The following is a 19,496-nucleotide window of genomic DNA, read 5'->3' as shown; positions in this document are numbered from 1 at the left end:
ATACCATCATTTAATGACAACGACACTTAGAAGTAACAATAATAACACCTGTAGGTAACAGTAGCACGCCAAAGGTAGGATGGTGCATTTACACTACATCTGGTTTCTTGTTCTGGTGGGCTTGGGAATGGGTGGAGAAGGGAGAGGGCTGGCCAGACCCTCTTCTCCTCTCCAGCCTGGTTATCTGGGAAGAGCCCTCTTCCATTCAGTAGAGGGGGAAAGTTCCACCTGAGTTAGCAGTGCCTCTGAGACCTCGGTCCATAGCTGGCTCCGTTCAGCGGGCTGCATCTCTCCCTGGGATTCTGGAAGCACTGGGGATGACTGAGCTAGGGCAGCTGCCTTCCTTCTGGGTGCCTCTGGGGTGTGAGGGTCTTGCAGGAACGGAGGCTGTTTGCTGCTCTAGCAAATGCCAAGGCCGTGGGTGGAGAGACAAGCCCCAGTGTGGGACTTCTGGGGGATCCCCAGTGGGGAGGACTGGAGAGAAGCAGCTCTGAACGCTGCAGAGGAACAGCAGCCTTACATCTCAGACTAGAATGAAAGAGAGCGACAAAGGGAAAGTCAGAGGAGTCGAAGAAACTTGACATCATGATGACAGGGGCAGAGTTATCTTCCTCTCTGCACTACTATGCTCTCTTTATAGTCTCCAGGGACCAGGAAGTCTCAGAAACCTTTCCACCCTCTTCCTTATCACAATCTTTCCCTGGAAAGGATCTGATAGTCTCCTTCTGTTAGGAAACAGACAGTGATAAAGCTTGATAAAGTGGATGGGTTCCATGCCCTAAGGCACTGGCAGTTAGCAGGAATCTCTGACCTCAGGAATTTCAGCCTTAATGAAGGAATCTCAGGCTATCAGCTTCTTGGGAAGGGAAATTATGTGGGAGGCAAAAGGTTGTCAGGATCACTTAAATCTAAGGATGGTTGGTGCTCTCATGGTGGGGGAAAGAGGGAGGTTACCCTGGGTGGGACGTCGTGCTCACCTTCCACACACTGTAGATCCAGTCGAGATAGGCTGTGACCTTGGTATACACTCCTGGGGTACTTGGGCCCCCACAGCCATGTCCCCAGCTCACGATGCCCACCACCTTCCAGTGGTCAGACTTGTACATCAGGGGTCCACCACTGTCACCCTGTGAGAGGCCAGAACAGGGGTTGCTGGGGAGGGTGGCCAGGGGCTGGCTTCCTTCCTCCTGGTCCTGCACTTCCCAGCACTCTCTGCCATTCTGCCCTCAGCCCCCTTGCTCCTGCCCATCCTGCATCCAGAAGTGCTCTTCTCTGCTGGAGCAAAAGGGTCTGTTGGTGGTCAAGTAAATTGTGGGTGTGCAGTGAGCCTTCTCCTGAGGTCACAACTTACACCAGCAAACTGAAGGCTGAAAAGGGCCCCGGGGAAGGAAGTCGGGTTATCTTTGTGTAACGTGGTAGTTCTAGAGTTTAATTAACCACTTCTGGAGTGCCTATTTTGTGTCTGGGCAAGTGGGATTCTATTAGTTAAAGGAAGGAAGGAAGGACGGAAGGAAGGAAAGAAAGAAAGAGAGAGAGAAAGAGAGAAAGAAAGATCCCTGCTCTTAGGAAGCTTAGGATTAAATGGGATGAGAAGCACCAATAAGCAAGTAAGTAACAAATGACAAGTTGTCCCCTCTCTGAACCCAATAACACTACAGCCTGTTTGTGATGTCCCCACCACCACTGTGAACTCATTGAGGGCAGACACTGACTCTAAAGCCTGCCATGTTGGTGGCTCACAAAAGATGACCAAGAGATGCCTCTTGAAGGAAGGATTTAATGACTGGGAATGGGATTGGAGTAGGTTTAGGAGTTTTAATGAAAATGTTCTGAAGACCTTCTGGAGGGTGGGGTAGTAAAGTTCTAGTAAAGTTCAGCAGTGGAGAGACCGTCACAGAGAGAAGAGATCTGGGGTCCCTATCTTCATGGACCTGTAGATGATACTTAAGGGTGGGTGGGGAGGATGAGGAATGTCATCTTTGTGTGTGAGATGGACATTTGAAAGCTTGCTATTTATCTGGTCTGTCCACCCACCCACCCACATTCTTAAATCTTCATGTTCCTTCCTTCCCTCCCTGTCTCCCTCCTTCCCCTCATCACGCTGAATGCCCACCACATGAGGGTTTTCGTGTTAAGCCTTCAGCCTCTGGGGGTTCATATCTCTCCAGGATGCTCCCCCCCTAACCACAGAACTCCACATGACCCTGGGAGGCCCCACCTGGCAGGTGTCCACGCCACCTCCTGGGACGCCTGCACACAGCATCTTCTCAGTGACTTCTCCCTGGTAGGCATCATCTGCATTGCACCGGGTGTGGTCAATGACCTGGACTGACGCCTGCAGCAGTGTGTCAGACATCTTCCCTGGGAGGTTAAACACACTCACACTCTCATTCTTGCCGTCTACCCCCAACCCAAGTTCATTCTCTGCATCACTAGATCTCTTTGCTTTATACCTGGAACCTTGGTGCTTGGTCCTCCAGGATGGGCTTTTCTGAAGGATGGCCACCTTCCCATGACCCCTTGGGACCTGCTCTCTCATACAAGGTTATCTCTTGCCCTATGTTCCTGAGTCCAGGACTTACCACCATTCTCCTCCGTAAAGCCCCAGCCGACGACCCAGAGTTGGGTGGCTGGAGCAAGCTCCTCATCAAAGAAGGGCAGACAGATGGGCCTGATTGTACCTGCCAGGAGTGGAGAGGAGGAAGGAGATCCCAGCTTCATGACTTTTAAAATTGTCTGTTTTAGGATGCTTCGGCTGGGGATCTTGCCCATCTCTCTTGTGGGAGAGACTGGATTAGCTCATTCTTAGAGATGCTAAAGCCCTGGCCTGTGGACACACCTTTAATATGAAAACCAACCAATGCCAAGCCTATCCCCCAACCTCCTTTATCTAACTCTCACACACCAAGCCAATATTTTCCCCTTCCCTACATCACTCTGGGGCCAGGTACTAGAAACCTAGAGACCAAGCTCCATAGCCCAGACAACTCTTCACACCAGCCAATGCCAAGCTTGCCCAAACGTGCCTACCCAGCCTCGGACTCTGGCCACGCTTTCCCCTCTCTCCCTCTGCCTCCTGACCGACCCAGGTCCTTTCCTAAGTGGTCCTGCATGGCGAGGTAGGCCCCATCCTCTCAGAAACCGTTAAGTAATAAAGTCTTTGTTCTGAGGCAGTTGTCTCCAGGTCTGACACCTTACCACCCCTGAATAAAACAAATCTCAGGGACAAACTTTGAAACATGACAAGGGCCTAGGAGATCCTGGTGACTAAGCCTTCTGAAAGGGTTTCTTTGACACTTGTTTAGAATCCCATAGAACAGGGCCACCCTCAGGGCTCTGTCCCCTGGTACTACCTCACCTGAGAATGTCAGTGGGTTCTCTAGTTTCATAAGGGCAATGTCCTTCTCTTTGGGGTACAAGGTGTTGTGCTCAGTGATGAAGATCTTGGCCACAGGTAGGGATGGGAAGCTGCTCAATTTTTCTGAGCCCACCCTCACCTTCCAGTTGGACACATCACGATAGTTCCTGGGGACAGAGAAGGATGGCTTCAAGTTTGAGCCAAGCATGAGAAGGGTTTGCCAGGGGCTGAGTCCCCAGGGCCCTAGGGATTCGAGTGCTGGGGGCTGCTGCCTTAGGAGGTAATCTGATGGTGGAGGCAGGGTGGTGGGAAGGGCAGTCTGAGGAATCACCTTCCCTGTAGGGGATTTGATTGTTTTCCTGGGTGAAACCTGCCCAGGAAAATGTCTGCCTGAAGGCTGAGCTGTGGGGTCCTGGCGCTCTTTATTCCACCCTTGGTCTTGGCGGTGCTACTCACGTGGTGCTTACACTGTGGTCAGCGACTTATGGGCTTGTCTTTCATGATTCCCACACCAGACACAGCTTAGTATGTGGGACCCCCCCCCACCAGGAAATGATTTGTACCTCTTGTCAGATTCTCAAAAAGCCTGAGAACCCAGGGGCTAGACTGGGAATGCTTGCTGGGGTAGCCTTGGAGTCTCTCTCATGTCCTACGCACATAATCTGGATCTCAGTTCCTTTAGATACTTATGAAATGTTGAATGAATGAGTGAAAGTGAAGGGGGCCTGGGATGGCCCTTTCCCAGAGATTTGGCAGGCCTCTCTGCTGGACAGAAAGGGAACCTATGTCTGTTCAAGGACATTTCTGGACATAATGAAATATGACAGTGATTCTAGACCCTGGGACCACTCCCTGAAAAATGGCAAAGAGGAAATGAATTCTCAGGACTCCATGTAGGTGGGAAGAGCTTTTGTGGAGTGGAAGATTTGGAGGATGAGGTGGGTATCCGATGGCTTTTCTATCCAGAAATGTCAGACTTGGTGCCCAGCACCCTCTGCTCAGGCTTAACAATGGGCATCTTGGCCAGTGTCTCACTGAGGGGTCCTCATCCTGGCAATGGTCTCCAGGGTTAGGGTTAGGGTTAAGCCAGGAGTTGCAGTCCCTTCATGGCGTTGGTCCCCCAGTCTCCTTGCGTTCAGGGCCTTACCTGAAGCAGTGGGCTGCCGTGAGGATCCACTGGGGATCCAGGATGCTTCCTCCACAGACGTGTTGCTTGTTGTACTGGAGGCTGACCTGCCAAGGCCAAGAATCCACAGAGGCCTCCTCCCCGCCCACCACCCGAGGAGCCTTCAGGCTCCTCCCACAGGCTGGACTCCACCGGAAGGAGGGAAAAAGGGGAAGTTAGACTCTGGGGGATGGGCTGCCTCCTCTGACAGCCTAGGTCTACCCTGAGCAGAGCCCTTAGGACTGGTACCAGGAGCTAGGGAAGACCAGGCCAATTCCGAATTGTTCTTAGAGCGACATTGAGTGTTCCAGACCACAGGCTTTCCCTCAGACCTCCCTCTCCTTTTGTTTGACTTTAGGTGTGTTTAGGAGTCTGTATTACCAACTTGGGTGTGTGCACTGTGCTGGGAATTTATGACCTTCAAACTAAACAGGGATGCAGAGTTATGAAAGTTCCGCCCAGGCGCATGTCCCCAGCTGCTCCTGCTGAGTAACAGTAAATACGCCCACAAGCTACTTTGGCACCCGGAAGTGGGAAGAAATTTCCAGAAACTGGATTTTCGGATCTCCAACTCATCTTTCTTCAAGTTTGGCCCCCCTGCTAAGCAAGGCTCCTGATCAGTCATCCTGTCTTTCCCCTGACCGGACCTGGTTTTCGCATCTGACACTCCAGCTCAGACCTCCAGCCCCCTCCCTGCCTGTCCTGTCCCTTGGGCGGCCCCTGCCATGGTGGTGCTTCCAGCAGGAAAAGGCTGCCACCCTGTCCTGCATGTCTGGCACTGTGCCAGGGGGGCCTTTAGGATACTGTCTGTTTTCAAACCGCTTTTACCTGCCACCTTGCTCACCCACCCAAAGCTCTCTGTTGGCAAGGTTAGAGTTTAAACTCTTTCTTCTGGCAGACTCCTACTGGATTTATATAAAGTTTCTGTCTAGCCAAATTGATCTGCTTACTGCTCCCTGCTATGATTTGGATTCAGTTTGAATGAGTCCCCTAGAGGTCCGTGTCTGGGAGCTTGGGGTGGTGTTGAGGTGGCGGGAACGCTAAGAGTTGCGACCTTATGGCTCTCAGGTTGTTGGAGAGGCTGCCCTCAGAAGGGATCAAGGTTGTTTTCCTGGGATTCCTGAGTGCTTGTGAAAGCCATTTGTTAAAAGAGTAAACCTGACTCCTGAATGGCTCTTGGGCTTTTTGTTTTGAAATATGATCTCTTGTTCCTGCAACTGCTCCTGTCCTTAGCCATCATCTGAAGTTGGATCCTCAACAGAGGCCAAATCAATGGAGCTGCCTGATAGTCAACCTTCAGCTTTCAAAACTGTGTATTAAATAAACTTATTTTCCTTATAAAGTTAGCCTGCTTCAGGTATGTCATTACAGTAATGAAAAAATAATATCCTCAAGTCATGGGCTGTGAGTAGAGGGTAGAAGATAATTCCTAACATCAACCATTTGTAGGAGCACTGAGCTATAAGCTCAAAGGCTAAAGAATAAAGGTTCGGCCTGAACAGAGTGAAACTTGGAGTCTGGAAGACTCTAAATGTTCTAGATTTAGGAATGCAGAGAAAGGTCTTCCTCCCTGGTCATTCCTAGCCCAGGTCTCAACCCCTCAGAGATGGAGCATACTCACCAAGGCAGTGCAGGGCAACCAGGGAGCCTGAGAGACAAGGTCTGGAAGAGAGACACAGGGCCCTGTGGGTTCTGCTTCTCCCTTGGCTGGAAGGCAGGGACTCTGACCTTCTGGTACTGTTGATTTCTCTCCCACTACCTGGGAAATCTGGCTCAGTCCTTGGCACAACACTGGCCTGACTTTTTTTAAGTCCAGAATCTTGCATGATGGGGGCTGTATAGAAACTGCATTAACACTCAGAGCAACCTGATTTGATCCAACAGCCCAGAATTGAACATATACCCTGTGCTGGGTCCTGCCCATTTCAAAGCCCAGCTTAGGCTCCTGGCAGCCTGAGCGAGAAGAGGGCAGAGCAGAGTCCACTGCACTGCGGGCTTTCCAAATGGAAGAAAAATGGGAGTTCAGTGGAATTCTAGGCAAACATCACCCGATTACCAACTCTGTCCTTTTCAAGATTTACTTTGATGAATGAGCAGCCCTCAGTAACTCCCTGGATGCTAAGGAGCCAGCATCCCATCTGAGCCACTTTGCTGCAGTGTGGCTGATTGCATTTAGATGCTGTGCTCTAATGCAGAGTGGCAAGGACAGGGTCATGGAGCACTGCGAATGTGTGGAGGGCCTACTCTGGCCTGGGTGAGTGAGTGGTAGGGAGGGATGAAGTGACTTTGGAATCTTGCCTATTGGGCAATTTATTAGGGCACCAAAGGCAGTAGTAAAAACATTTGACTTTACCATTCAGACTGATGATAGTAAGGTCACTTTATCCATCCCTCTGCCTTTGGTTAGGAGAGCACACTTTGTCCAACTATATATTCGATTAAAAAAAAAAAGTTAACAAAGAAAATCTCTCAGAAAAGTGATTCTATAGCTCTCAGTGCTGAATGATCTGCTTGGCTGGGAGTTCTTCCTATTGTCTGGCTTACATGCCTTTTGCTGCTGGTCTGTTCAGGCTGAGCTGGCTCACATACTAGACTTTGCAGGCCAGAGGTCTCCTCTCACTTACCCACTTGAGTTCCGCACCTGAAGCTTCTGGCTGTCTTGTGTCACTTTAACAACATCCAGATCCTGGTCTGGGCCAATCTCCACAGCTTTGAAAGTGGGTTGGCTATGGAAGGGAGAGAGCTGTGAGCTGGGGCAGAGACCAGAACAAGATAGTAGGAGCAGCCCTGCTCTCAGGAGAGAGGGTGGCAGAGAATGCCATTGTGGAGTGGGGGTGGTTTTGGTAAGTGGGCTGGGGTCTGATTTGCTGTGCAATAGGAGACATTATCATGACATCCCAGGACTCAGTCCTCGGCAAAACACTGGCCTGATTTTTTTTAGTCCAGAATCTAGAGCTCTGGAGAAATAGTAGGGATTCCCTTTCCTAGCTCCAAGCTGTGTGCCTATTTCAAATGTCCCAGTAGTTTCTTCTGGTTCACATCAGGGGATTGAAAGAAGCAAAGGGACCCAGCTAAGCTTCCTCTCACCTTGGAGGGGGTTGGAATGTGGATATCCAGTTTTCCAGGCAGGGCATCTGATCTGACTTTGACACGGGGTGTACATACACGGCCCCTTAGAGGTAAACAGGCCTGGATCTGTCTTGACATGAATTTAGACAATACTCCCCAACTTGAGCTACCCTCCTTCTTTCTGCTAATCCATGTGTGCCCTCTCTCAGACTGTGGGCTAAAGTCTCCCTTCCTCCAGAAAGCCTTCCCTGATCACTCCCATCTCTGTGATTGTTCTTTGGCTGAATCTGTCTCTTCCAAATCTTCCCTTTCCTTCTCCACCCTGTCCTGTTACCATAAACTCTGCAGATAGGGTGGGGGTCAAGCCATGCCCTGACTGAATGATATATGCTTGGTCAGGAATGCTGCCATTCCCTGGGTGGACTCAGGTACTGGACTCTGGGAGTACCAAGAGCCTGTTTTAAGAGCCCTCAAGACTGAAGTTCTTTTGCTGGTCCTGACACTAGTTTGATGTGTCACCTTGGGCAGGTCACATTCCTTCTCTGAGCTTCTCTAAGTCTCAGTTTTCTCCTCTGTAAAGTGGTGAGTGGATCAGATAATCCCCAAGGTCATCCCACCTGGACCACCTATGGTTTTATGGTCCTAGGACAAGAAAGGCCTCCAGTCCAGGTGGAGGGAAGAAAGTGGAGAGATCTGAGTAGAGAAATCAATCCCAAAAGGAAGGACAAAGCTGGAAATGGACATTCCCAGGAAAGTTAATCAATTACACCTTCATTAATGAACTTTGATTTTGTGCAGCCCAAGAGCCAGGTGGTTTGGTGGGCTCCAGAAGGACAGAGATTCCAGGAACATATCATCTTAAGAACCCCAAGAGACATCCGGGTTTCATAATCAAGCCTCAGCCTGCTGCGCTAGGTACAGCTGACACTGCAGTTGGCTGGACTGCAGTGTGTGGGGGGGAGGGGCTGGCAGAATCCAGGCTGGGCTGGGGCAGCTGCAGGAGGAGGGGAGAATAGCAGGTGCCAGGCATGTCCCTGCTCTCCTCAAAACTGAAGGTGGCAGGGGTCCTTTCTAGAGGATCCTAGGTATTGCACCGCACGGAGGGTAGAAAGCAGCAGAAGCCTGTTAACTAGGGGGAGCGAGGGCCAGGTGGATTTGTAATGGCTGCCTGGGGCATCTATTAAAAAGGACCTTGAGGCTGCTTTTAGAGTTCTGTGATTGGTTGGCAATATTTTCCTAGTGGTTATAATGTCTGCCAGTCTCTGGGTCAAGTTTCTTAGAATCCTGAAGAAGCTTGGCCTTCTAGGGAGAGGCTATCTCATTCTGCAACTGAATACAGGGGCTGTTTTCCATCCTCTTTAGGTAGGCTCTCCGGTGGCCAAATGTCTCACTTCCCCTTCCATTATAGATGAGGTGAGAGAAACGTACAAACGAGAGTCCCCAACAACACTGATGCCCAGGAACAAGGGCCCTTGGGCAGAGATTCTAGCCCTCTACCTCTCAGCTACTACTCAAGCAAGTTACTTTCTCCAAGTCTACTTCTAATTTAGATATAATAATAACCATGTTTTTGGTTTTCTGCCAGGCTCAAATGAATATAAATATATATCATGCTAATTACCCTCTTATAATTATGCACCTTCCATTCACTCCAGACTTGGAACTGTTTTTGGAATTTGCTGAGGGAGCTGGGATTGCTGATGATGGGGCCCCAATGAAATCAGGCTCTTTTAAACTAAATTTTAACCAACAAGACTTTGTGTAAGTAAATCAGGCTTTTAGATTACTGGACAGGGGAGGCTTCTTGCAAAGGACAGAGGAGTGAAGATTGAGGAGAAAGGAAAAGAGAAGATGCAGGGGAGCTGGAGCTGTGTGAGAGTGGGTGTGAGAAGGTGAGTGTGTTGCAGGACAGTGTGTATGAGTGTGTGCTGGGGGACAGCTTGGATTCTCTCACTGGCACCCCTCAATTATCCTTTGATGTCAGCATTATTTTTCCCAATTAACACACTCTCTCTCTCTCTCTCTCTCTCTCTCTTTTTCCACACCGGAGATTAAACCCAAAGATGCTTAACCACTGAGCCACGTCCCCAGCCCTTTTTGTTTTTTGAGACAGTGTCTCACTAAGCCGCTGAGACTGGCTTTGAATCTGTGATCCTCCTACCTCAGCCTCCTGAGCTGCTGGGATTACGGGCCTGAGCCACCACACCCCACTCCAATTAACTCTTGAGGAATGGAGGTGTAAAAGCTTTCACTTCGTGTTGCTCATGGGTGAAAGGGCTAGGATTCAAGACCAGTGCCATCTGACTGTACTTTAAGGAAAGAAGGAAGAGGACCCAAGAGGAAGGAAGCAAGGAGAGAGGAGGCTATGGTGGGGTAACACCTCTGATGGCCCAGGTTGGGTACCTGCTGTAGCCCATTTGCCCACAGGCTGTCTTGGCCAGAGTTTCTGTGAAGTTGTCGAAACAGGCAGAGGCCCAGTTCCCTGTGGCCGGGTCCAGCACCTGCAGGGTGGATCGGTCCTTGGAGAGTCGGACTGGGAGGGGAGGAACCTGGATCAGCTGGAGCATGGGACCCCTCTGGCCCAGCCCCCCAGAACTCATGAGACTAGCCCAAGCACCCCAACCCAGAAATGAGGACACTATGGGCACTGATGCTTTAAACATCCTGGGAGTTCCTCCATTTGACTGTCTCCTTGACCCTCATTTTGACAATGGCCAGGGTTAATGTCCCAGGGTCAATCTTCATCATCATTCTGCCCTGTTTCCCTGGCACAATGGTTAATAGCACCCTCTTTTGCTGATATAGGCACCAGTTTTTTTTTTTTTGTTGTTGTTGTTTTGGTACTGGGGATTGAACCCAGGGGTGTTTTACCACTGAGTCACATCCCAAGCCCTTTTAATTTTTTTTATTTTAGGCAGGGTCTCACTAAATTGCTTAGGCCTTGCTAATTTGCTGAGGCTGACCTTGAACTTGTGATCCTCCTGTCTCAGCTCCCTGAATGGCTGGGATTATTGTGTGTGCCACCATGCCCAGCTTAGGTGCTCAGTTGTGTGGTCACTCTGCCCCTGGTCCACACAGCTTGCCTGGCCTGGGGAAACTTCACAGCCAGGGACCTAAGTACTTCTCCACTTGAGGTCAAAAGGGGAGGTTGACTGAGAAGTTCTATTAGCAGTAGGGTGACAGTTGCCTGGAGGCATTTGACTTTAATGAAAAAGAGCAAATATAAAGGATGCCACTCAGGGCTGGGGATGTGGCTCAAGCGCTATCTAGCGCGCTTGCCTGGCATGCGTGCCGCTGGGTTCGATCCTCAGCACCACATACAAATAAAAAAAAATGTTGTGTCCACTGAAAACTAAAAATAAATATTAAAAATTCTCTCTCTCTCTCTTTCTCTCTTAAAAAAAATTAAAAAAAAAAAGGATGCCACTCAGTCCTGCCTCTTGAAAATCCCCATCACCCACATCCTGAGTTTTTTCTCTTCAGACCTCAAGTACCAGATGCATTGAGCTGGGCTAGGCCAAAGTCATGGGTTTTTGCTTCTTTCAAGGATTGAGATCCTTCCCATTATACAGCATGTTACAATAAACACTAATGACTAGAAGGATCATTAGTAGGTTTATGGTCTGGCAATCTCTTTTCTAATCACCTTGAAATAACAGATTTCACAGAAATCTGGTCAAAACCTAGCAGGTGCAGCAGGAGTGAGCAGGCTCAGGGACAATTTCCTGTGTCTTCTGGTCCATGTTTGTCCATTGACTAGCTCCTGAGTGTATGCCAGGTGTGTATTGCTGGAATCTAAAGGTGGTCATGGTCCTGCTCTCCTGAACCTTTTTTTGGAAGGGATAGACACTGACAAGTCAGTGTGCAGACGCTGTACGGTGACCCTGGGCACCTGAGCTGACTTCCTGCTGTGCCCATTCCCTTGCCCCTCAGCCTATGAACTCACCTCCCACCGCAGGCCTCTCTGGGAAGTCCTTGACACAGGGCTCCTCATCTTCTCCTGAGGCACAGTCCGGATGTCCATCACACATCTGTGTCCTCGGGAGGAAGTGCAGGGGGTGGCCGCAGATGAAGTAGTATTTATCCAGAATCACCTTGACTGGAAGGAAAGTGCAGGGAGAGGCCCAGAGGACTGAGGGTCAAGCAGGCTGCCCTGGGCAGGGAGAGGCTGTTTTTTTTCCTACAAGTAGTTCTGAGCTCAGAGGCCGGCAGATGGGGGTTCCAGGCCCAGGTCTGCCATGCAGTAGCAGATACACCTGGTTCCTTAGCTATCAAGCAGAGATTATACTGGCCCATGTCTACGTGATGGCCCTGGAGTCCCGTGAGAATGTGTGTGTGGGAAATTGAGAATCTGACTCTGTCAACTGTTACCCCTCAGGTGATGAAGGAGGAGGCAGAATGGGGGACTTGGGGTCCCAGGACCTGGTTCTGAGTCCTGGTTCTGCCACTTGCTGTGCATCTTCTCACGAACTCCTCCCCGTGCTAGGCCTCACTTTCCTCCTCCGCACAACGGGACGGTAACCCCTATCTCGCAGGCTGTTGAGAACACGTGGCCAGCTGGTCGTTGTGAAAATACCTTGTCACTCTCAAGTACAGCTCGAGAGGTGGGTGGTTTTTATCGGGGGTTTGAAAGGCCCATGAAGAGGTGTGAGCTTGGTTTTGTTTTCTGTCTTAGGATTCTGCCAGCTGCCTTCACCTTCGGTTGCTCCTTTGCCTTCTTGGGCTGGCAGAAAGGTGTTTGGTCATTAATCTCTTAGGGAACAGGTGTTTTGAGAAGTGTCTCTGGTGATGATCCGTAACCTAACACACTGGCCGAGGGGAGCTCTTCTTTTCTAGGTGCTCTCCCTCCAGTCCATGATCAATCCCAACTGGTTCTGGGAGTGGTCATGGAGATTCTGTGACAGTTCCCACTTATCACTGTACTGGGAGTTTTCCAAACTGTTGATCACAAATCCCAGGAACAACCTTAGGAGGCTGGTGCCATTACTGACTCTCATCACTGAGAGGGAAACTATGGATGGAAGAGTTAGCGTTTCTTCCCAAGCCCATGCCTTGCCTCTATGGTTCAGCCAGCCACTGTCTGCCTCCCAGAAGATGCACAAGGTGTGAGTGGCTGGCCTGTTGCCTGCCTGGCTTCCTGCAGATAAATTGGTCTCTTCTCTCCACTGTGGCAGGACATATGTTCAGAGGAAATAAGCTCACTTTAACATTTAGACGGAATTAAACAGGCTGGTAAATCTGCTGATACCACTGCAAAACCACCGCTTTAGGTTGTATATGAAATGTCCCCCCAAAGATCCCTATGTTAAAGGCTTGGTCCCAGGGTGGTGCTATTGGGAGGTCTTTAGGACATCGGGAGCATGACTCTGAAGGGAATCATGGGAGTCAAGTCCCTTCTTCTTCTTTTGCTCCCTGGATCATGATGTATGTGATGCCGGGTGTTTCCCCCATGATGTGCTACCTCACCACAGGCCCAAAGTGGTAAGGTCAATTGATCATGGACTTGAACCTCTCAAACTGTGAGCCAAAATAACCCTTTTCTCTTTACAAATTGATGATCCTGGGTGTTTTGTTATAGAGATGGAAAACTGACTATGTAATCATAATCATGTCAGGCCAGCCAACATGATTTCAAGAAGAAACGTTTTGGAGTTTTTCTGCCTCTCACACGCATTCAGGCTCCCAGTGATCTGGGTGGTGTTTATGTTGTGGATCTGCATTTCCAGTGCCATGAGATGGAAGTGGACTTGCTCAGTCAGGGGCCTGGGGTCCTGCTCCAGTTCTTCCCTGATTGTTACACCTCCTCTTTCATCCTCAGTATAGAATGAAGGGTTGGACCAGAGGATCTCGGAGTGTTTTTCCAAAGGGGTAGTGACTGCTGCTGCTGCAAAAGCCACCATGGTAACAAGTACAGACTCCCTAAGGGCCAGCCATTCCCAGGCGGTCCAGACAGTCCTGCCCTAGTTAGCAAGCGCATGGCCTGCATCCTATCTCTGCATGCTGTGTGGTGACACATGCTTTTGCAAAACTTGGTTTTTATCTAGGTCCTTTGGGCATGTGATCTCGGTGGTGCTCACCATACTGCTTGAAGAAAGGCAGAACATTTTACAGGTAGAGTAGGGATGACTGTCCCAGGTGTCCTGATTCTTACTCTCATCTCTGGTGCCCTACACCCTGCTGTTCACAGCCATGGTCAGTTCCCTGCTGTGACAAGGGGGTTGGTGAAGGCAAGGACTCAGTCTCAGAGTGTGGCCACTAGAAGGGACTATGGGAATGAATCACTGTTCATTCAGTTAATCTTTGTTACCAGGTGGGCTGCTCAAGGTCACACTGGGTCTCAGGCAATGATGAAGACAGGGCTTTAGGGGGGAGGGGCACCTGCTAGGCAGTGTTCCCTTGCCTCCTCCCTTCCTCCCTCCTCACAGGCCGAGATGCTTTCTGTCCTTGCAGCCAGGAGGCTGCTCAGATCCACTCAGCATCAAGCTGCAGGGGCTGGGAAGGAGGGAGTGGGGCAGGCTTGTGTGGGTTAGTAACATGGGCCACGTGTGTGTAGCGGAACTTCTCTCTGGGATAGAAGCCATCTGGGAGAGATGGGGGCGAGTTCAATTCCCCTTTCACTCTTGGAAGAAGGCTCTCTTCAAAGCAGGGGCGGATACATGTGGAGGCAAAGCTTTATGCAGATCACCTGCCTGTAACTGTGGGGGTGGGAGGGTGGAGGCTGTGGGTGGGGGCTGTCACTTACTGAGGGGTGAGGGCGGTGTGAGGGCTGCCACTTATTGAGGGGGTGAGGGAGGGTACTGTCACCTGCTTAGGGAAAGAAAGTTGGGAGGGGCTGTCGCTTACTGAGGATAATCACGATGACGATGGTCGCCAGGCTCAGCAGAACCGCGATGATGGGGATGCCCACCTTTCTGAAGGTCTCCAGGGGAGTGCGGGGTTTGCGCAGGGTGGTGGCATCTGTCGGGAGGTGTGAGCAGGGCAAGAGTGTGCAGTCAGTGTTTGGAGCCTGCCGCCGCCAAGGCCCACAGCTCCCACCCTCTGGCCTGTGGCAGGAATGCCTTGGGGACAGTTTTGGTTGACGCTGGGGGCTTATTCCTGCAGATGAGGCTGAGTTTGATCAGCACGCAGCCACCCACCTCCTCTGACCTGGGCTTACCCATCTTTCATAAGTGCTCCTGAAATGAGCCTGCAGCCCATCTATCTGCCTCCCCCTCGTCTTGCCCTAACCTGTTCTGGGATGTGTCACCCTGTTAGGTCTGAACTGTGCCTGCCTTGGGAGAGGCCAGTCCCCTGGGGCATGTACTTGAGCACATCCTCATTTATTGTGCTATCATTTACCCTTTTCCTGACTTGTCGTTCTTTGGATATCTTTTTATTTTTAATTGACACAGGGTAATTGTACATATTTATGGGGTATAGCGTGGCATTTCAGTACATGTATGCAATACATAAGGATCAGATTGGAGTAATTGACATACCTGTCATCTTAGACATTTACCATTTCTTTGTGCTGGGAACATTCAGGATCCTCTCTGTTAGCTCTTTTGAAATATAATTGTTGTCAACCACAGTCACCGTACTGAGCTATAGAACAGTAGATATGATCTCTCCTATCCAGCCACACCCAACTTATCTTCTGAATAAAATAGAAGCTCCGGGAGGGCAGAGGCCACCAGCACAGTGAACGCTTAATAGATGCTTAATAAATAAAATCTTGTGCACCCTGACAGCCTCCATCTCCAAGTCAAACCAACAAGCAGTGAGTCCCCAGCATGGCCCTTGTCTTTAAGGAGATTGCGATTCCGAGAAGAGAGAAACGGGAAGCAGATGCCAGTACCACCAGGTGGAAGCCGGTGTACGTTACTAGATACATGGCCAAAAGCAGACTGAGGAGGGCTTCCCGAGCAGGTGGCGCTTAGATATAGGTAGAAAGGAGGACCCGGACCTTGGGCCAGCCCCAGCACAGGCATGGAGGTGGAGAACCATGAGGGGGTGGGGTCCTGGAATCTGAGGTGTCAAAGCATGTCAGGAGGCAGGACAGTAAAGTCAGTTTGTGGAGACTCTCGAAACCATGCTTAGGCTGGGAGCAGTGGCACATGCCTATCATCCCAGTGGCTTGGGAGGCTGAAGCAGGAGGATCCCAAGTTTGAGGCCAGCCTCAGTAATTTAGTGAGACCCTGTTTCAAACTGAAATAGAAAAAGGGCTGGGGATGTGGCTCAGCAGTTAAGTGTTCCTGATACAAAAAAAAAAAAAAAAAGAAAGAAAAAAGGTGCTTAGGTGTTTGAGTTTGAATTTTTATCTTGAAAGTGGTGAGTAGCCATGGGAAGTTTTTGAGCAGTGAAGAGACATGATAAAATTAATATTTAGAAAGAGGAATCTTTCGCTGGGGAGTTGATGAACTGGAACAAAAGATCCTGGGATCAGGGAGCAGTTAGAGCCCTTCACTGCCTAGAACAGGGGTAATAATAACTCCGTGTGCATTTCACAGGGCTATTCAAGGAGATGGGACTTGGGAACAACTGGGAAATGCTAGGTTCTCAGGAAGTAAGAGGTAGCAGAGATAGGTCCTTTCCAGTCCCCTCTCCTTGTGGGCCACAAGCTGAAGGGGTGCAGGGATCTCCCCTTCAGGGAGCGCTGGAACAGGAATTTGGGCACCCTGAGAAACCTGAGAAAGCCATAGGCCTCCCTCCCGCCGTGGACCCCATGTGACTTACTCTCATCCTCCTTAAGTCTGCAGTCTTAGTGAGGCCTTTCTTGGTCTCCCTACCTAAAATGAAACCTTCTAGCATTTTCCATCCTCCTTCCATGTTTTCTTTTTTTCCAAAGCGCTCATCCTCTCTAACATACTCTACATTTTGTATATTTTGTGTATTTTCTGTCTCTTCTACCTGTGCCTGTAATGAAGACTCCAGGAGATAGGACTTTGTGTCTGTTTTGTGCACTGATGAGTCCTAGGTCCCCAGAAGGGTGCCTGCCCCACGGCAGACACTCTACTATTGGTCCAATGAACAAAGGAATTGCTCTCGACTGTTCTTGTAAGCACACCCTTCCATCTTTCTTCCAGGTCTCATTTTATTCTGCCTTAAATGGTAGCTAGTCAGGTGTCTGGCTCTATCCTTCTCCCTCAGCTCTTCAAAAGCAAAGAGTGTTCTGCCAGAAACTGGTGTCCCATAAATGCTGATATGAATGACTCTGCTGATAAGGGAAAGCTGAAAATTTATGTTTCCATAAAAAAGTGTCTTCACCGTAGCACCAAGTAGCTTATCAATAATGCTAGCTGATATCATCATTTTTCAATGTTCCAGCAGCCAAGCTCTTCTCTTTTCTGTGTGCATGGAAGTGTTTCACAGAGGCATTCATTCATTCAGCATGATTAGGTCTGAGCCCCTACTTCTGGAGGCAGGAGATGGCTTGTTTTCTAGGAGAGCAAATGACCTATCAGGGGCCATGAGTTCCTGTGACCAGGGTGCAAGGCCTCTGCCTCCTGGGCATTCTCAGGAAGGTCCTGCTCCCCTCATCAGGAAGGGAAGGGACTTCATACTTAGCTTAGATTCCAGAACCCACGGAGCTAGGAATGGCCTCCCTGCCTGCCGCTGTGTTTTCCTTCAGTCTTGTCCTTGCTGCTGGACAGAGCTTCATAAAAGCTGGCTTTGGGCCTGTTGCTTTCCCCTTGAGAACTTATCACAGATCCTTACAACTTGCACATCTGGACCACGCTCCTGTCTGTGCTTTCTAAACCAGGGTGATTTGACCTTGCTCTTCAGTGGGCTTCTACTGCTAGTCCCCACCAGCTCCCAGCTCTTCCCAGACAGGGTTGTTCCTTGGTCCTGGAATGACTGGTATTAATTCTCACCTCTGCCTCTACGAGCTCGGCCCCTTCCCTCCTCCACTGAGACTCGTCACTCTCTTCGCCCCTGAGAGGCTACTCATCCTGCAAGGACTGGCCCAGGCACTCTGCCTGACCCCTGGAGCAGCACTGATCTTTCTGGTTTGGTAGTTCTCAGGCTTATTCAGGGGGTGAAGCGCTGGGAAGCTTGGTGTCGTGTTCCTGGGGGACACCATGGCCTCTGATACATTAATTCCAAAGTACAAACTAGGTGCTGTTTTTTATTTGCTGAAGATTCCATTGATTGTGAACATTATTAACTTGTGACCCTGAACTGAGAAAAAAGCTAACTAAGCAGGATTGGATATTTTCCTAATGATCTGTGCATATTAATCTGTTCCTTGCTCATTTGTTTTGCTGTTCTAGCAGGCTATCAGAAATAGGTATCAATGGTTTAAGAAGATATAATGGGTTGACTGGGGTTGTGGCTCAGAGGTAGAGTGCTTGCCTCTCATGTGTGAGGAACTGAGTTCGATCCTCAGCACCGCATAAAAATAAATGAATAAAATAAAGGTATTGTGTCCATCTACAACTAAAAGTATTTTAAAAAAGAAGATGTAATGGAAGGAAAAAACCCTTAGATTTGAGAACATTCTGCTTATGACCTTATCCTTCTCCTACGAATTAGGCAAACATTGCCACTTTCTTTTCTACAGGTGAAAACACTGGTGTCCAGATGGTTTCTTGTTAGCATGGACATGCTGCGAACTCCATGAGGACAAGGACCTCGCTTACTGCTGTAGCCCAGCATCAGCCCAGGGCCTGGCACAAGGAATGAATTGGGGGATCATTGTTCCTGGGGCTGTGGTTTGTGGGTTCTATTTCCCCAGAGACCAGACCTCCTACTTCTAGAACGAATCCTGAAATTCACAGGTACTTAATGCTTCTTGAATGATGGATGAGGGATGGATGACACCCACAGCAGTTAGCACTTGGGATAGGTGGCAAGGGTGGCTCAGTATCTACTTGGTAACTGAAGCAGAAGCTGAAGGAGACATAGGGAAGCCAGACTTGAGCTTACCGGGGCTGTTCAGGGGTTGGTTACTGCCAGGATCCTGTAAATTAAAGGAAAAATATTGAGTTGAGTTGGGGAACCCCTCAGACCAGGGCTGACAGCTTAGGGGAGAGTCTTGGTTCATCTGTGTCCTCCTCTTCCTGCTAGGTCTAAGTTGGAGTTCTCTGGGAGATCCAAAAATGAAGAAATTCAGTCATGTACCTCTTTGACCTGGCTCAACTAGGTTACTAATTATTGTAACTAGCCAGCAATTATAGAAACAACTGGTTACTGGGTTTTTGTGAGTATTGCTGAATTCTCAAGATTATTTTTCTCAATTGTCTGTTTTTGCCAATCACTTGTCTATTTCTTTCTCTCTCTCTTTTTTTTTTTTTTTTTTGTAGTTACTGTATTTCTGTGAAAACTCGAACAGACACTTCACATAAGGGGATACCAAGTGGCCCAGTGTGAATTCAAACCACAATCAAGTATCTTTGCATAGACACCATCATAGCTAGAAAAAAAAAGCTGGTAATACTAAGCGTTGACAAGAACATGGAACAACTAGAACTCTCAAACATTGTTAAAGAGGGTAAGCAAGTATAAATATTTGGCGAAATCTACAAATGTTAAGCTTATGACTATTTTATGATGTCATGACCTAGCAATTCTACTGCAGGATGTAGCTGAGAAATGGATGCATATGGCTAGCAAAAAAACCTATACATGAATGTTCATGTATAAAAGCTAAACATCAGGAAAGCCCTAATGTCAATCACTGGTGGTGTACATTAATAAACTGTGGTCTACTCATGTACTATAATTTTAGTACAATAAGAATAAATTAGCACTAAATGTAATGACCTGGATGAATTTCATAGACATAATGATGCAGGAAAGGAACTAGACATAAAAAGTATACACTGTATAATTCAATTTGTATGAAGATGAGAAATAAAATTTGAGGGATGATAGAAGTCAGCAGAATGGTTTCTACTGGAGAGATGGGGGAAATTATTGGAA

General features: G+C 49.0%; 1 protein-coding gene across 1 annotated transcript; it reads right to left on the bottom strand.

The window, feature by feature from the left end:
• Window positions 1-277: 277 nt before the first annotated feature.
• On the bottom strand, window positions 278-10,009 carry Tmprss4 (transmembrane serine protease 4). The gene is made up of 9 exons (XM_026396362.2): window positions 9,996-10,009; window positions 7,148-7,249; window positions 6,145-6,185; window positions 4,506-4,665; window positions 3,359-3,525; window positions 2,583-2,681; window positions 2,219-2,361; window positions 978-1,127; window positions 278-528 (listed from the first exon to the last, which is right to left on the bottom strand). The coding sequence occupies exons 1-9, from the start codon at window positions 10,007-10,009 to the stop codon at window positions 517-519; spliced, it is 888 nt and encodes a 295-aa protein (XP_026252147.2). The 3' UTR covers window positions 278-516.
• Between the last annotated feature and the right edge of the window lie 9,487 nt (window positions 10,010-19,496).

The sequence above is a fragment of the Urocitellus parryii genome, chromosome 4 (genome assembly GCF_045843805.1).
Source record: "Urocitellus parryii isolate mUroPar1 chromosome 4, mUroPar1.hap1, whole genome shotgun sequence".
NCBI lineage: Eukaryota > Metazoa > Chordata > Mammalia > Rodentia > Sciuridae > Urocitellus > Urocitellus parryii.
This window is presented reverse-complemented; position numbering and strand designations above follow the sequence as displayed.

What these genes read in the sequence shown, in the direction of transcription:
- Tmprss4 (XM_026396362.2), bottom strand. An exon ending in GGTTGCCCTGCACTGCCTTG is followed by an intron (nt 4,666 to 6,144) that starts GTGAGTATGCTC and finishes GGTGGAGTCCAG; the next exon opens with CCTGTGGGAGGAGCCTGAAG. An exon ending in GTGGCGTGGACACCTGCCAG is followed by an intron (nt 1,128 to 2,218) that starts GTGGGGCCTCCC and finishes GGCCTCTCACAG; the next exon opens with GGTGACAGTGGTGGACCCCT.